This window comes from Anas platyrhynchos, chromosome 4, assembly GCF_047663525.1.
Source record: "Anas platyrhynchos isolate ZD024472 breed Pekin duck chromosome 4, IASCAAS_PekinDuck_T2T, whole genome shotgun sequence".
Taxonomy (NCBI): Eukaryota; Metazoa; Chordata; class Aves; order Anseriformes; family Anatidae; genus Anas; species Anas platyrhynchos.
Window position 1 is genome coordinate 40223647 of NC_092590.1, and position 13615 is coordinate 40237261.

General features: G+C 40.4%; 1 protein-coding gene across 4 annotated transcripts in view; it reads left to right on the forward strand.

Moving 5' to 3' along the window:
* Window positions 1-218: 218 nt before the first annotated feature.
* Window positions 219-13615, forward strand: part of ELF2 (E74 like ETS transcription factor 2) — a 32156-nt gene continuing 18759 nt past the window's right edge. The window contains exons 1-4 of one of the 4 annotated variants that reach the window (XM_027456745.3): window positions 219-407; window positions 5422-5577; window positions 6983-7178; window positions 8126-8291. In XM_027456745.3, the coding sequence (XP_027312546.3) occupies window positions 7107-7178; window positions 8126-8291 (238 nt within the window). In that variant the 5' untranslated portion in view covers window positions 219-407; window positions 5422-5577; window positions 6983-7106. Of the gene's footprint in view, window positions 408-5421; window positions 5578-6982; window positions 7179-8125; window positions 8292-12747; window positions 12849-13615 lie in introns of those variants that run through there. The other 3 variants (XM_027456744.3, XM_005027128.6, XM_027456748.3) reach the window with 3 other exon arrangements.

Consider the following 13615-nt stretch of genomic DNA (forward strand, 5'->3'; position numbering starts at 1 on the left):
TGACACACAAAACCTTGAGGCTGCCGAGCTCTTTTGAGCACCTGCCTTCGCAACCCTCGTCTGCTTATCAAAGCGCTGCGTTTTTTTGTCCCTTTCCCCCCGCACTGAGGACGCGCCGCCTCACGACGGGTGCCGACCCCACCGGCCGCTCCCTGAGGCGAGCCTCGCGCCGCGCCCTCCCCAGCGGCTGCGGGCGGTTGCGCAGGCGCGGGGCACGGCCGCGGCTCCCCGCGAGCATGTGCAGAGGCGGCGGGGGGGCCGAGCCGGGCCGGGCCGAGCCGAGCCGAGCCGGGCAGGTTTGGCCGCCGCAGCCGCCCCGCCCCGCCCCGCTCCGCCCCGCTCCCGGCGGCTCTGCCCGGGCGGCGCCCACCGGGCCGGGGCGCGGAGGGAGGCGGCCTGCGGGCACGGTAAGAGCGGAGCGGGGCAGAGCGGAGCGGGCGCTGTCAGGCGGCTCCGCCTGAGGGTGAGGGGGGGCGCGGGGCGGCTGTCAGCGCGGCCTGGCCGAGCCGAGCCCTGCCCGGCGCCTTGTTTACCGGCGGCGGGGAGGGGGGGGACAGAGGCAGCCGGGGGTGCCCCCGCCGCCCTCACGCCTCCCTCGGCTGCCTGCGAGGCGCTGAATTGCCGCGAGCAGCTGTCAGCGCTGCGCCGCCCCTGTCGCGACTCGACTCTATCGCGACGCTTGGTCCGGCGCCCTGACAGCAGGCTGTGTGCGGCCTAACGGGGCGGAGGGGCGCCCTGTGTGTGTGTGCAGCTGAAGCAGTGGGGTTGTGGGGGAAGCTCGGGGATGGGGCAGCTCCGCCCCGCCTCGCAGAAATACCCCAGGGTACGCGGGCATCGCCGTGTGGTGCTCTGAGGGGGGCTTAATAAAGCTGCCCGTCCCGCTGGGGGCTGCGGGACAGGGAGGTCTGAGCCTCCAGTTCTCACAGCAAAACTTTGCTTCCCGTGGTCTTAGGGAAGCTAAATGCAAGGCTTCCTATCCCCCTGTGATGGGGCTGCTCCGAGGGGCTGCCCTCTCCCCTCACTCCCTCTCTGGCAGCATCACTCCCTTTAGGAAGGGTGCTGGGAACAGGGAGATTTTTTTTTTTTTTTTTTTTTTTTTTTTGTATGATGGCCTCAGTGCCATGCTCTGTTCCTCTCTGGGGTTTCAGTGATACCAGGTTCAGAAAGTCCCCAAACTTCAGCCTGCTGTGCTCCATCACCGGTTGAGCCACCGAGGGGCTTTATCTCCGTAAAGCTAACGTAGAGGTCTTGCTCCTTTGTTCTCTAGGACATCCTTTGAAAGTGAATCACGGATTTGGTGTGCACTGCTTCCTTTGTTTGTTTGTTTTAAACCTGCATCCTTTTTTTTTTTTTTTAATCTGCCCCTGCTCTTTTATTATGTAAAGCGATGAATAATTGTTCCCTGCTCTGGGCTGTGGGGGAGTGGAAATGGATGTTAAGGACCGGCAAGTGACATGAAGGAAGGAGAAGTGCTGGTAGGAAGTAAGGGTGGGCATGGGAGAGAGGGAAGAGAAGGTTTCAGGGAATCTTTAAATAGAGAGCAGTGGGGAGAGGGCCCAAGAGAAGCGTGCTGAAGTCACAAAGCTTTCTGCAGAACGGTAAGAGTTTGTAAGTCATTATAAGCTCTTGGGGCTCATCAGCTTTAGCTATTGATTGAGGTTTCAGAAGAAACTGAGGATGGACAGATTTTCTGGTTAAATATATGTGGAAGCAGTTCCTCGAGTTCCTTGCTGGATCGGGTGCACCATTAACTCGATCCGACGTGATAATTCCTGTGCGTTCAGCAATAGGCTTGCTGCCGTGTTGGGTGGATGCTCCTGGTGCTCTGAAGTATGTTGTGGCCACTTTTTGTGGCCATACTTCTTGAACTATGCTTTGACCACTCCTTATTTTGACTTCTCTTTCTGTAACTTTCGGTGTAATTGCTAAAGTGCTATAAATTGCATGGCTGTCTGTTTTGTTCTTCTGAAGCTGGAGTTGCAAAGGTTTCCCCGTGTCATCTTTTTGAGTGGACCCTGTGATTCTCTTTGATTTTTTTTTCTCCATCAGCTGTTGCGCTAACTTGTCCTTTTTAGTTTTTAGACTAGTTCTGTGTTTCAAGAAAATGAAGTTAACTCACAGTTTCGCCTGCAGATGCCAGTGTAAATCAGTCAGCCAGAGCTGTGAAGTCGTCTGGGAAAATGTCTTAAGAAGAACTTTCATTTGGCCAAACTTTTTTTTTCTTTTTCTTTTTCTTTTTTTTTTTTTTTTTCAGTGTTCTTTACTTTGTAGTATCAGAGTGATGGTGACAGGTCCTTGGTATGCGTGAGGTACTGCCCATGAAAGACCACCTTTGTGCCCTTGTGGAGCCTTGTTGCAGTTAAGGGAATTCAGCAGTGATCTTGGCCGGTGTGTTTCTGTGCATATAACATATATCATTTTCAAGCTGACTTCTTTAGCTGGTTTGATCAAACTAAGGAAAGGCTTTCTTGAGAAAAGCTGTATGTGATGCTAATGCTGGCTGCAGCCCTGCTCTTGCGGTTGCATCTGTGTAGGTATCTACATAAATCCGTCCTCAGGATTTTGGATGCCAGCTGAATAAAAGGGAGACATTGTTCCAGGCGCTCTTATGTTTCTTCAGACTGCTGTGGGAGCAGCTGCCTCTGATCACTACTGCCCAGTCTTCTGGATGTTTTTCTTGTTTTCTTGTGTGGGTACAAACGTATGCATTTTTTTTTTCAAGCACAGATGTTTTTGTTTGTTTGCGTATAATTTAAATAAAACTATACTACAACTATTTGCAGTATTACACACAGAATTAGTCTTGAAGCCAGTCCTAAATAGCTTCTTGTTGAGTCTGGCACAGGAGAGGTGCCATCCCTTTCATACCATTTTGCATTACTTCTTTAGTTCTGTTAAGCTGCTTGTTTGCTTCTCTGTTAACTTGACCGTGGTTGCACACCGAGGGACTGACTTAAAATTTGGTGTTTTGTGTGACTGCTACACACTTGTTTAAGTTGTGATGTGCGGTGTCTTTAACCTTGTCTGGTAGTTACCCAAAACATAAGAGGAATGTTTGGATTTCTTGTAGGCAGATGCTTGGGTACATAATGTAGACCTTCTAAGTATAGTCTTAATCATGGCAATAAGCTGTTTGGAAATGTGGTAGCCTTTATAACAAGTGCAGCCTGTGAAGACCAATGTTCTGTATCTTTGTGTCTGTTGTAGTGATGAACAGAAACTTCTTGCTGTTGAGGTGAGGACTGTAGCTTTGAGACTGTGATTTATTTATTTATTTATTTATTTGGGGGGGTGTTGGGGGGAGTGGGGAGGGGATTGGGGCACCTAGGCTTGTTTCTGTTCTCCTGCAAGATATGCATAAAAATAGTTGGGGATTGTGCAGCAAAGCTGTTTTCCCTGTTATAAGGGGTATTTCAAGTGATTCAGAACTAGTTTCTCTGCATTTTCCAGTGATTAGGAAGAACAGAAGAAGCTGGATGTCAGGTCTGTAGTGAAATGATTTGGTCAGCTATTTTGGAAATTTCAGTCTATTTAATTATTTATTTTTTTTTCCTCTGATGTAATTCCATGTTTTGCTTTGGTGTGAGCACCCACCCAGAAGTGAAGGAAGTGTAGTGCTTTTTAAGCTTTCTGTATGTTGTACTGTAACTCGACAATAGTCATGCTTTGATTGAGCTTTTGTGCTTGCTGATCACCCCTTACTTAAAAACTCAGTCTTGTTTTTTGGCCTTTTTGTCTCACTTAAGCTTAGAAAACACGGATTTTGGAAGCGATGTTTTGGAAGTAGTTAGGGAGTCTTTTCCTTTTACAGAGGTTGAATGAGGTGTTTCTTGCTTGGGAGAAGAGAGGATGGGGAATAGATCTGGTATTCTGCTGAAAGTCACGAGCGACATGGAAAGGGTTCCACATGAACACGCTGTGTAGTGAAGGCAGAGAGAGCCCACGTGTGGCTGCTTCCTTCAGAAGGGGATGCATCTGCAGGAATCTGATGTCCACACACCTACCAGTCTGTGCCTTGTTCTAGCTTAGAGCTGCTAAACCACACTGTGCTGCAGCTGTTGGTTTCCCACTTGCTGCTCGGTGGGCTTTTCTCTTTTTCCACCCTGTCAGGTTTGTGAAAAGTTTGCTGGATAGGAAGAGTCTTAGTGTAAAGTCCAAATCCCGATCTCTAAACACTCTGGGCCTTTTGTATATTCCTTGTGTGGATGGTTCTGTGCCATCCATCTGATGATACCACCCCTTCAATGAACGCAGAGATGGAGCATCCTAGTCATCCCCCTGTATATTTCTCTCTGTAAGGTTTTTGTTCATTAGGAATTTTGCTGGAAAATGCGGATTCTGTAGGAGCATCTGTGCTCCTGCGCTCCTCTAACTTTGCTTCTGCAGGTAATTGGTTACTCCTGTAGAGATAAATCAGTGCAGAAGGCATCAAAACTTCTTGTAACCTAGGAGACAGAGAAATATCAGGGTAGGTTGTTTTTTTTTGGACATAATCTCATCTAGTATACCGTATGAAGTGTTTTCTGTTGCTGCGATCTGGCAGCTGTTTGGCCACCTGTGTGGGATTATAGTAGATTCAATATGAATGTACAGTGCGCACGGTCTAGTGTGCGGGTGGTTATTTGTGTCAACGCACTGCATGGGAACCAATTTAGCTTTGTGTCGTGCTTAAGCTGTGCAAAAGTGCTACCTGTAGCGCTCTTATGTTCTTGCATGGACATAAGTCTGAGTTGCAGGAATAATGCCAGTGTTTGAAATCGATCGGATTAAAATAAGTTAAAAATAAATTTTCCATTCTTTGGACTCCTCTATTGGGTTATGATTGTGCTTGGCAGTGTTTCTAATGTGGATCTAAATGGAAAACTAGAATAAAAAGGTCTGTTTCCAGGGAAAGTGTTTGTTTGTTTGTTTGTTTTTTTCCTTTTTCCTTTGGATTGGTTATTTGGGTGTATTCATATACAGCTGTTTTTCCACTCTGTGTATTTCTGAATTTAAAGGCTTTCGAAATGTGGAAATTGGTGGGCAGGTAAGGAGCAGGCTTTTTATGCTGCATCCTGGAGGGTGACAGGTGCACATGGCTTCGAGGATGCTTTTTGGAGGCTTTTCAGTTTGAATCCTGTGGGGGGGGGGGGGGAGGAGGTCTTTGCTTTATTTTCCGCTGTTTCGTTAGTAAGGCTAGAATTACTTTCTGACTATTAGTCTTTCTTTGATGAAAAAGAAAGTAATACTACGTTGATTTTTCATGCAAGTGAAGTATTTTTAGGCATGAATCAAACTTTTTCTGAAGTTGAGTGCCTACATAAGCAAAAGCACCTTGCTTTTTTCTAAATGGCATATGTTTTTTCCTTTCCTTTGGAATATGTCTTGTGCTTACTCTGCTGCTGCAATAACAACGACTTAAGGTGGTGTCCTTTTATTCAGTTTTGATTTCCAAGACATGAAGATGAGTTGCCTAGAAAGCTGCCATCAGAATTTGTTCTTCTTGGCTACTGACTTGTTGTGCTGAGTTGGTTTGATAACAGAAATGCCTTTCTAAACCCCTTTTTGTGGCATGCTGAAGGATTCTTAATACTTTTGGTAAATGAAGCTTTTCAAGCATCTTTTGCATAGTATTATTTTCTTGACTTTATTTCTTAGTTGCCATCCAGCTGGGGAGAACAGTAACAATATTTTTTGCTAGCATACCTAAGCTATTGTGTCCATGAAGATTTTTCCTGTTGCTGCGTGAATCTGAGCTAGCATTTCACTGTGTAGGCAAGATTAAGTCAGTTGAAGCTGGCTGCCTGCTGTTGAGAAGCAGGGTTATTGAGTTTACTCATTAGTCTATTAATTATAAAGTTCTTTCTTCATCATTGTGTGTGTTGGAAGATGCATTTTTTTTTCCCCTTCTAGACCTCTTTGACTGTGTTAGCTTTTTAAAAAGGTGGATTTTATTAAGAATTGTGGGTTTCTGACTTCTGTTACAATGCATTGATCTCTGTGGAGTTACTTGCAAGGGTAATTGATATCAGATTGGCTTCTTATGCCTCACGTGGAATATGTGCTTTCTGTTGTACGACTACGAAGCCAAGCCTCTTAGTTTGCATCTTGAAATAGTAAACTGCTCTTCACGGCCCAGGGTTTATGAACACAGGTTATTTGTCTTTTGGAAAGACAGGATATGAGCTATAAGATTTATACAGAATAAATAAATAGCAGTTGTTTAGAAACAAAGCTCTGCAGTTAGTCTACTTTGAAGAAATTCACAAAGATGGAGGTTGTGTATCTTTATAAGCTAAAGTCCACAGTTTACTTCACTTAAAGTGAAAGTAAACTTCACTTTACTTCACTTATGCTGTGAAACTTTTTTTTAAAATCATAACAATTTCCTCTATAGAAAAGAAAGAAGTGGAACTACTACAATGCTTTTTATTTCAAGTAAAACCGTAGGTTAGAAATTAGGTGTGTATTAGTGGGATGTATATTATATATGAATTGCTGTAGAAGGGCAATATGTTTGAAAAGTTGATGAAATTTAATGAAACTACAGGTTTATGAAATGACTACAGAACGAATAGAGTAAAAGAAAATGTAATTTGAAAAATATTTCCTGACTTAATAGAGAAACAGCTGCTGTATAAAAATCATACTAACTCAAACGTACATCTCAGAGTTTGTTGCTGTTCGACCCCAGTGAGAAATCATCATTATTTTGGCTGATTGAAAATATATAACTCTATTATTTGTTTTTCAAATTAACGTATGAAATTCAACAAATTGAAAAGAATGAAATTTATTACTGTATTATTAAAAGTAAATCTGAATCTTGTGTTGTATGACAATACTCAGTGTTAACTTTACCTAGGTCAGCACCATCTTTCTGTGTTGTGTTCACTGATGTCCTCTCTTGATGTAGAGATGCATCAGGCAATAACTTTTCTAAATGTTGAAAGTCTTTTGAGTGTAAACTGTGCAAATAACTTAAAACTATTTTGTGTTTCAGCCACCTGTTCCTAGCTGTTTAACAGAAGTGGATTGTGAATTTAAGCCTTTGATAACCTCAGCCTATCAGCATTACAGTCTTCGGGACAGATAGCAGCTCTCAAAGCCTCTTCAGGGGATGCACCATGACATCAGCTGTGATTGACACTGGAGGTCCCGGCCTGGAGTTCGACAGCAATGGAATAAAAAAAGAGGAGGTTAGAAAAAAAAGAAAAACAAACAAACAATTTACTAACACACTTAATAAATTTTATCTCAGTTTGAAAGAAAAATTTACTGTGAACTCGTGCGTGAAATGGACCAGAGATTGTTGTATGGAGTATTATAGAGCAGACCATTTTTCAAGGATCTCTTATTTGATATATTATCGCAGGGGAGTGGAAGCAGTAAGCTTTGAAGTCTGTGGTACAACTGTGGACTGAGCTTACAAAAAGAAATTCTGTACTAAGCACCTCTTTAAAGTAAAGATCTCAGATGTGTCTTGAGGTAGGATGAGACAAGCAAAACAGTACAAGGACCATTTTCAGTGTATTTGCTTCTATTTTGCGTTGTTTAAAAAAAAAAATATATATATATTCTACTATCCTGTAGGTTGTGGTAAATTTTGTGTTTGGCAGAGTTCCACTCCTGCAACACTTGAACAGATTAAGTATGCTGTAACAGACATTTTGATCCTTAAACAAGTAGAGATAGGCATATGGGCTTTGAAGTAGCTAGTTCTTTTGTGATAGCTTATATATTTAATCCAAAACATGAGTGTTCATAAGATAGAGGTCAGCCATAGGTATGTTGCAGTCTACAGGCAAAGCCTTGATTATGTTTCGTGGAGAAGGGAGAGAAGAAATACTTTCCACAGCTGAGTGTCTTAACTAAAAAGCTTGCTGTTTTGCAGTATCTTAAAGTTGTCTGATGCTTTAAATCTCAAGTGCTTAGAGTCAGGAGTGAGATTCAGGAATGTCCCTCTGGTAGACAATAAGCTTTTTTTTTTTTTTTTTTTTAATATTTCCCTTTAAAAGAAATTTTCTTCTAAAACCCTTCAACATTGTTATTATTCCATAAAATATGTAAGAGCATAAAAGGAAAGTACTGATCTAGAGTTCAACAGTGCAGTATTTAGAGTTTTTTTTTTTTTTTCTTTCTATAGGAAAATGAGCCAGTCTCTGAATTCCCTGCAGTGATTGTGGAGCCAGTTCCTAGTGCCAGACTAGAACAGGGTTACGCTGCTCAGGTCCTGGTTTATGATGACGAGACTTATCTGATGCAAGATGTAGCAGAGGAACAAGAAATTGAGACTGAAACTGTGGAAACAGGTAGACTTATTTTATTTTCCTATTAGATTTTATTCTTTTAGAAGTTCATGAGGAGTGTGACTTTGTATTTAACTGCAGAGTAGAGATCCTGACCTGGTATCAGATCTGTTGCTACTGAAGTTACTTTTACTTGGCTTCAGTGGCAGCAGGACTGGGGCTTGTCCTGATAAAAATGTCACCCTAGGTATAGTGTAATGAATTGTAACGCTGCGTGCCCTCATGAGTAGGGGAATCTTCATTTATGTGTTTGTTACCTTGTTATGCAGGGGTTTAGAAAGGCAACTAAACATGGAATTCTTAAAAATCAGCTGAGCCAGGAACCTGGTTAGAATTTAGTTTTACAATGTGTCTGAGCCAAGTAACTGCAGGGCAGCTGGCAATAGACTGTGCTGTTCGGTTTACCACATCTTCCAATTCTCTCCCCCTGCCCATGAGCTCTCTGCTCTGTCCTTGCTATCCTGCTTTTTTTTTTTTTTTTTTTTTCCTCTGAGAGTGATTTTAGTGCTGATTTAGTGGCAGAAGAGCATGGCTGGAGGGAATGGAGTTGAGCTGTCCTTTTATGGGCAAAAAGCCTAATAGATTGAAATCAACTCAGCTATATGGGAAGGTAACAAGTTATGAATGAGGAAGGCAATAGAGCTTTGGCGTTAAATCGACTGACCTATTTAGGGATGTGTCTATCTTTTTGTGCACCTTTTTTCCAAAGCACATGCTTATGAGCTTTGATCTTTCTGTGGGACACCTAAGTCTATTTAAACAGTCTGAAGAAACAAAGGCTGTGCTCCTATGGGAGCCTAATGACATCTAATTGCCAGGCTGCTGCTGTGCAGCAATTGCCATGGTCCCTCCTGCTTTCTTGTGCTTATACTTGTTGAACTTCTTTTTAACCATTTCAGTATGCTGATTTTGCAAGTAGAGAAGCCCTCAGCTGCTCAGTATTTTTGCAGGGTTAACTTTGCTGATTTACCATGCTGACATGGTTCAGCGAAGGACCTGATGAGTGTTGGGAGGGGTGGCTGCACACAAAGGGAGGACAGGTCCTCTTGGGCATTCGATACTGGACTGGAGAGACCACTTGAGCAGAGCATGGAGAGCTGACTTTCGTATCCTTGGGCTGCCTAATTTAGAGTTGGAGGTTTGAATTCATGATAGGCAAGACAAAACTGACAGGCTCTCCTCTCAGTTGCTTAACTTCATAGCCCAATAAATATAGGTGCATTCCCATCTGACTTGGTAGGTTGAAGTTCAAGTTGTTCCCTAACTAGTAGATGAAATTGCTCATATGTTTTCTGAATGTGGATGTTAATCTCCCGTGGCACTGCATCAAAAACTACATGCATCAACTTTATAAGATATGAATGAACTAATGGTTTGGGTTTTGTGAGAATACTTGCAATTCCAGTTTACTGGAATGTGTTTTGAATTAAATATGCCACTTAAGAGTTAAAGTAATGTAAAGAAAAAGTATGAAATGTGTATTTTTTTAAAAAACATATTTTTGACTATGGTAGTAAAATTTCTGAGGTTAAGGTAAGTGAAAAGTGAGGCTATTCTTCCCCAGAAGCTGAGTTTTATAAATTAAACTTGTATTTGACAACTGTTAAGTGCTTGTACTTTGATACCTTCTGCATTCAGAGATGTTGCTTTTTAAACATTAAGTATCCCTCTTCTTGCGAGTAAGATTTTGATAAATTGATGGCTAGGAGAACAGCACTCTTAGAATAAAGAGCTACTGCAAATTAACTCTATATGTTTTTAAGTATCACTTTCTGGCTACAGTAAATTGGTAGAAATTACAGTTAAAAATTCATAGTTCTTTTGTGGGGATCTTTCTTTTAAGCTGTTGTTTGGGGAAATACGTGACTGCTTCCAAGTCTTGATATTTGAAAGTACAGTCTTAAACTTTATGGATCAGTTTACACAATAATTTGGTGAGTTTGTGGCTGGGATTGTTACAGGGTGTGTCTTGGCTGCAGATGGATTGTATTTATTTATTTTTTAAATCTCAGAATACCTTTAGTATGTCCATAAAAATTTAGTGTAACAACATAATAAAATACTGCAGTTCATTCAAATGTTTAAAACTTCAATATTCTTGATACAATTATAAAGAAAGATAATGTGCACAGGAAAGCCAATTTTTAGTAGTGTAGATGAGAAATTAAAATATAATGATTTAAAACATATTAATAGGTATTATAATTTGTGATTCCAAGAGGTCTTTGGGGAGAGAGATAATCCTTTCATATACTCCAGCTTCTCCTTGTTATTTGTACAGTATGTACAAAATCGATCCAGTGCAATTTTCATGATGCAATTATATATGACAGTGTGTAATGTTTCCAGATGGAGTTTTTAACTACTGTTGATGAAAACTGCTTGGATTAGACTGTTCCAATGGAGGCAGTCTTGTGGGGCATCATAAAGAATTCTTGACTGTATTTGAAATGACATTTATCCACTTAACATAATACATGTATGGTTGCCAGTATCTCTACTGTTGGCCATAGGTGGCTTTCTTTTTTTTTTTTTTTTTTTTTTTGCAACAAGCTGTTTGCAATTCTAATGACTGCTGATTTACATGCTTTATAACTTCACAAAATATTTATTCCAAGAGCCCCGAGCTACTTTGCAGTTAATCTAATCCTCTATAATTTTAGTTCAATGCAACGTTTCTAGCCTTTGGAGATATGAATCAGTGTCCTTTGTGCTAAAAGTAATGGAGTAACTGAGGTGGTAGAATTTACTTAAGACACTGAAGAGATGATTTGTACTGTGCATTGAGTGGTTTGTTTGTGGCTTGCTGCTCTGTGACTGGATTTGAGACTGTGTGTACTGCAAGGACCACCAGTGCTGATCCAAGGCAGAATCAAGACCTGTTATGTGGTTTTGTATTTAAAAAAAAAAAAAAAAAAAAAATTTTAAAAACTTACTGTTCATGAAATCATGATTCAAATAGGCTATATAATCATTATAGATAGCCATGCCTATAACTAATGATTTTTTTTAGTTAACTTGAGACAAGTCTGAAAGGCAAAAAAATATACTTCTTCCAGCCTGTCTCCCACTACTGTCTTGATTCGTGAGTCAAGTATAATTCATTATAATTAATCAGTTAACTATCAAATTAATCCATTAACTATAAAAATAAAATCTGACAAGCTTTTTGAAACAAGAACCACTTAGTGTTTTGAGATATATTTTTTCTGTACTGTTCCAGAAAAGGTGCCTGATTGCTTGGAACAGGAAAAAATTCTTGATAAAAGTTTTCTAGGAAAAATGAAATACAAGATTTTTGATCTTTCCAAGTGTTTATATGACATTCTCAATGAAAGTAGTTAGTGCCTTTTTAATGTTTTATAGGTGAAGTGTAAGCCTTAGAAATAGTATTTAAATTTATTTTCTGATGTGTATGATATCACTCTTAGGCGTAATACCTTTAGATTATTGGGGATGGAGTCAAAATCTTTAAAAAAACATCTTTAAATTTTGTTTACTGCAACAGTCCAAGTGTTTGTGTAATAAATAATACATCCTTCTTAATGATTGGTTTATAGTATCCAGTTTTCCTTGGCTTCCATATCCTGAGAACTTGTCTGTCCTTAAAGTATTTAGCTCTTCAAATCTGTGTTTATTCACCAAAATTTTTGCAGCTAACCTAACAACATAAGGTGCTGTCGTTAAATAAGCAACCACTCTGAAATTAAGTTTCTGTAGTTCTGTTAATTTGTAATGACACAGAACCCCTACTGTGGATGTGTGTTACTTAATGGGATAACCTAATCTTTGGGTTTGCCATATGTGCAGTGCTGAAGGTACCATAGTTAGGATCTGCTGATCTTACACATGGTTAATTTCTAGTCTTTTAATCAAACAAGGCATTAGGTGAGTGTGTAAGTGATAGGATAATGCTATTTAAAACTGCCAAGAGTTATCTGGAACTTCATTGTGAGAATTGGTTAGTACTTTCTGAACTCTCTTCATACTGATTTTAAGCCTACACCGGTGCTACTTTTCTTCTGTATTCCCTCACTTATGATGAATTTGCAAAACGAGTGTTACTTGCTTTTTACAGAACTTGTTGTACAATAGACAGCTGTTAATCAAATACTGCTGTACGTACAGTAAAACTTTATCCACCTGAGAAGTACACCAACATCATGTTGCCAGTATATACCCCTGGTTTAATTGGTTCAGTGAATTTAATTTCTTGCATCAATAGTGTTTTTCCCCTAGCTTTTGGTTAATCATCAAACAGACAAGTATAGGCTTGGGATTTTTCTTTCTCATAACCTTAAGATCAAAGAAGAGGAAACAAAACAACTGCTTTTGAGAAGTTGAGATATCATTTGACTTGTGAAGTGTCCCCACATTTTTGAATTTGATGTTCCATCAGAATTCCTCCTGTGGTATAAGCTGAAATTCTGTTTTAATTCTAAAAATATTATTGCCACAGGGGGGTAGAAGATCTGCAGGAAAATATGGGGATCTGAAAATGAGCCCCTCCAGGATTACCATCTGATGGAAAAATATTGGGCCACAAAGACAACAATGATGGTATGTTTGTCTATAATCTCTTAATTTTTTTTTCCACCAGGAATTTCAGTTGAAGCTATCGTGTAAATTGGTAGTCATCCTTAAGGAGGGAGGAGAGGAATAAACAGTGAATTTAGGCTTAACTCCTCCCCTGATTTAAACAAATGCATGTATGAAATGTATATTTTTAAGGCAAATCTTCTTTTACAGGGGAAATTTCAGGTTATTACGCTGTTATCAGCATGGGAACTAGTTTTGTGTATCTGCGTAAAGTCTCTAGTTGTTACCTGTTCTGGTTTCTGCTGCTGTTTGTCTTTTCTCATTATTATTAAAATTGTTTTCTTCTGACTTCTTTCATTTGAGTGTGAGCCTGTGAACTCTTACGTTTATCTAAGACAAGTTTGCGTTGGTTGTTAAATATCACATACTTAGAACTTGACTTTAGAGCTGGTTAAAATCTTACATTTGATTTTTGGCACGTGTATGTAGGGGATAACAAAAGCGATGTATCCTTCCTTTTGTCCATACGCTACTTGATCCAACTGCCTTTAGAAAAGATGAATTAACATCCAGCATACGTTTCAGTGGAGCTGACATATCCTATTGATTGAACTCTGTTTCTTTACTCTGATGGCTTGATAAGAATTCTTCAAAGCAGAGAACAGTTTGTCTGTGCTGACTAGAAACCAGAATTTGGATGTTCTGTGAACTTGGTTAAACTCTCAGCTTAAGCTGGCACCATCTTCATCAAAGAGCTAAGATGAAGCCCATTTGCTAGATAAAAGGAA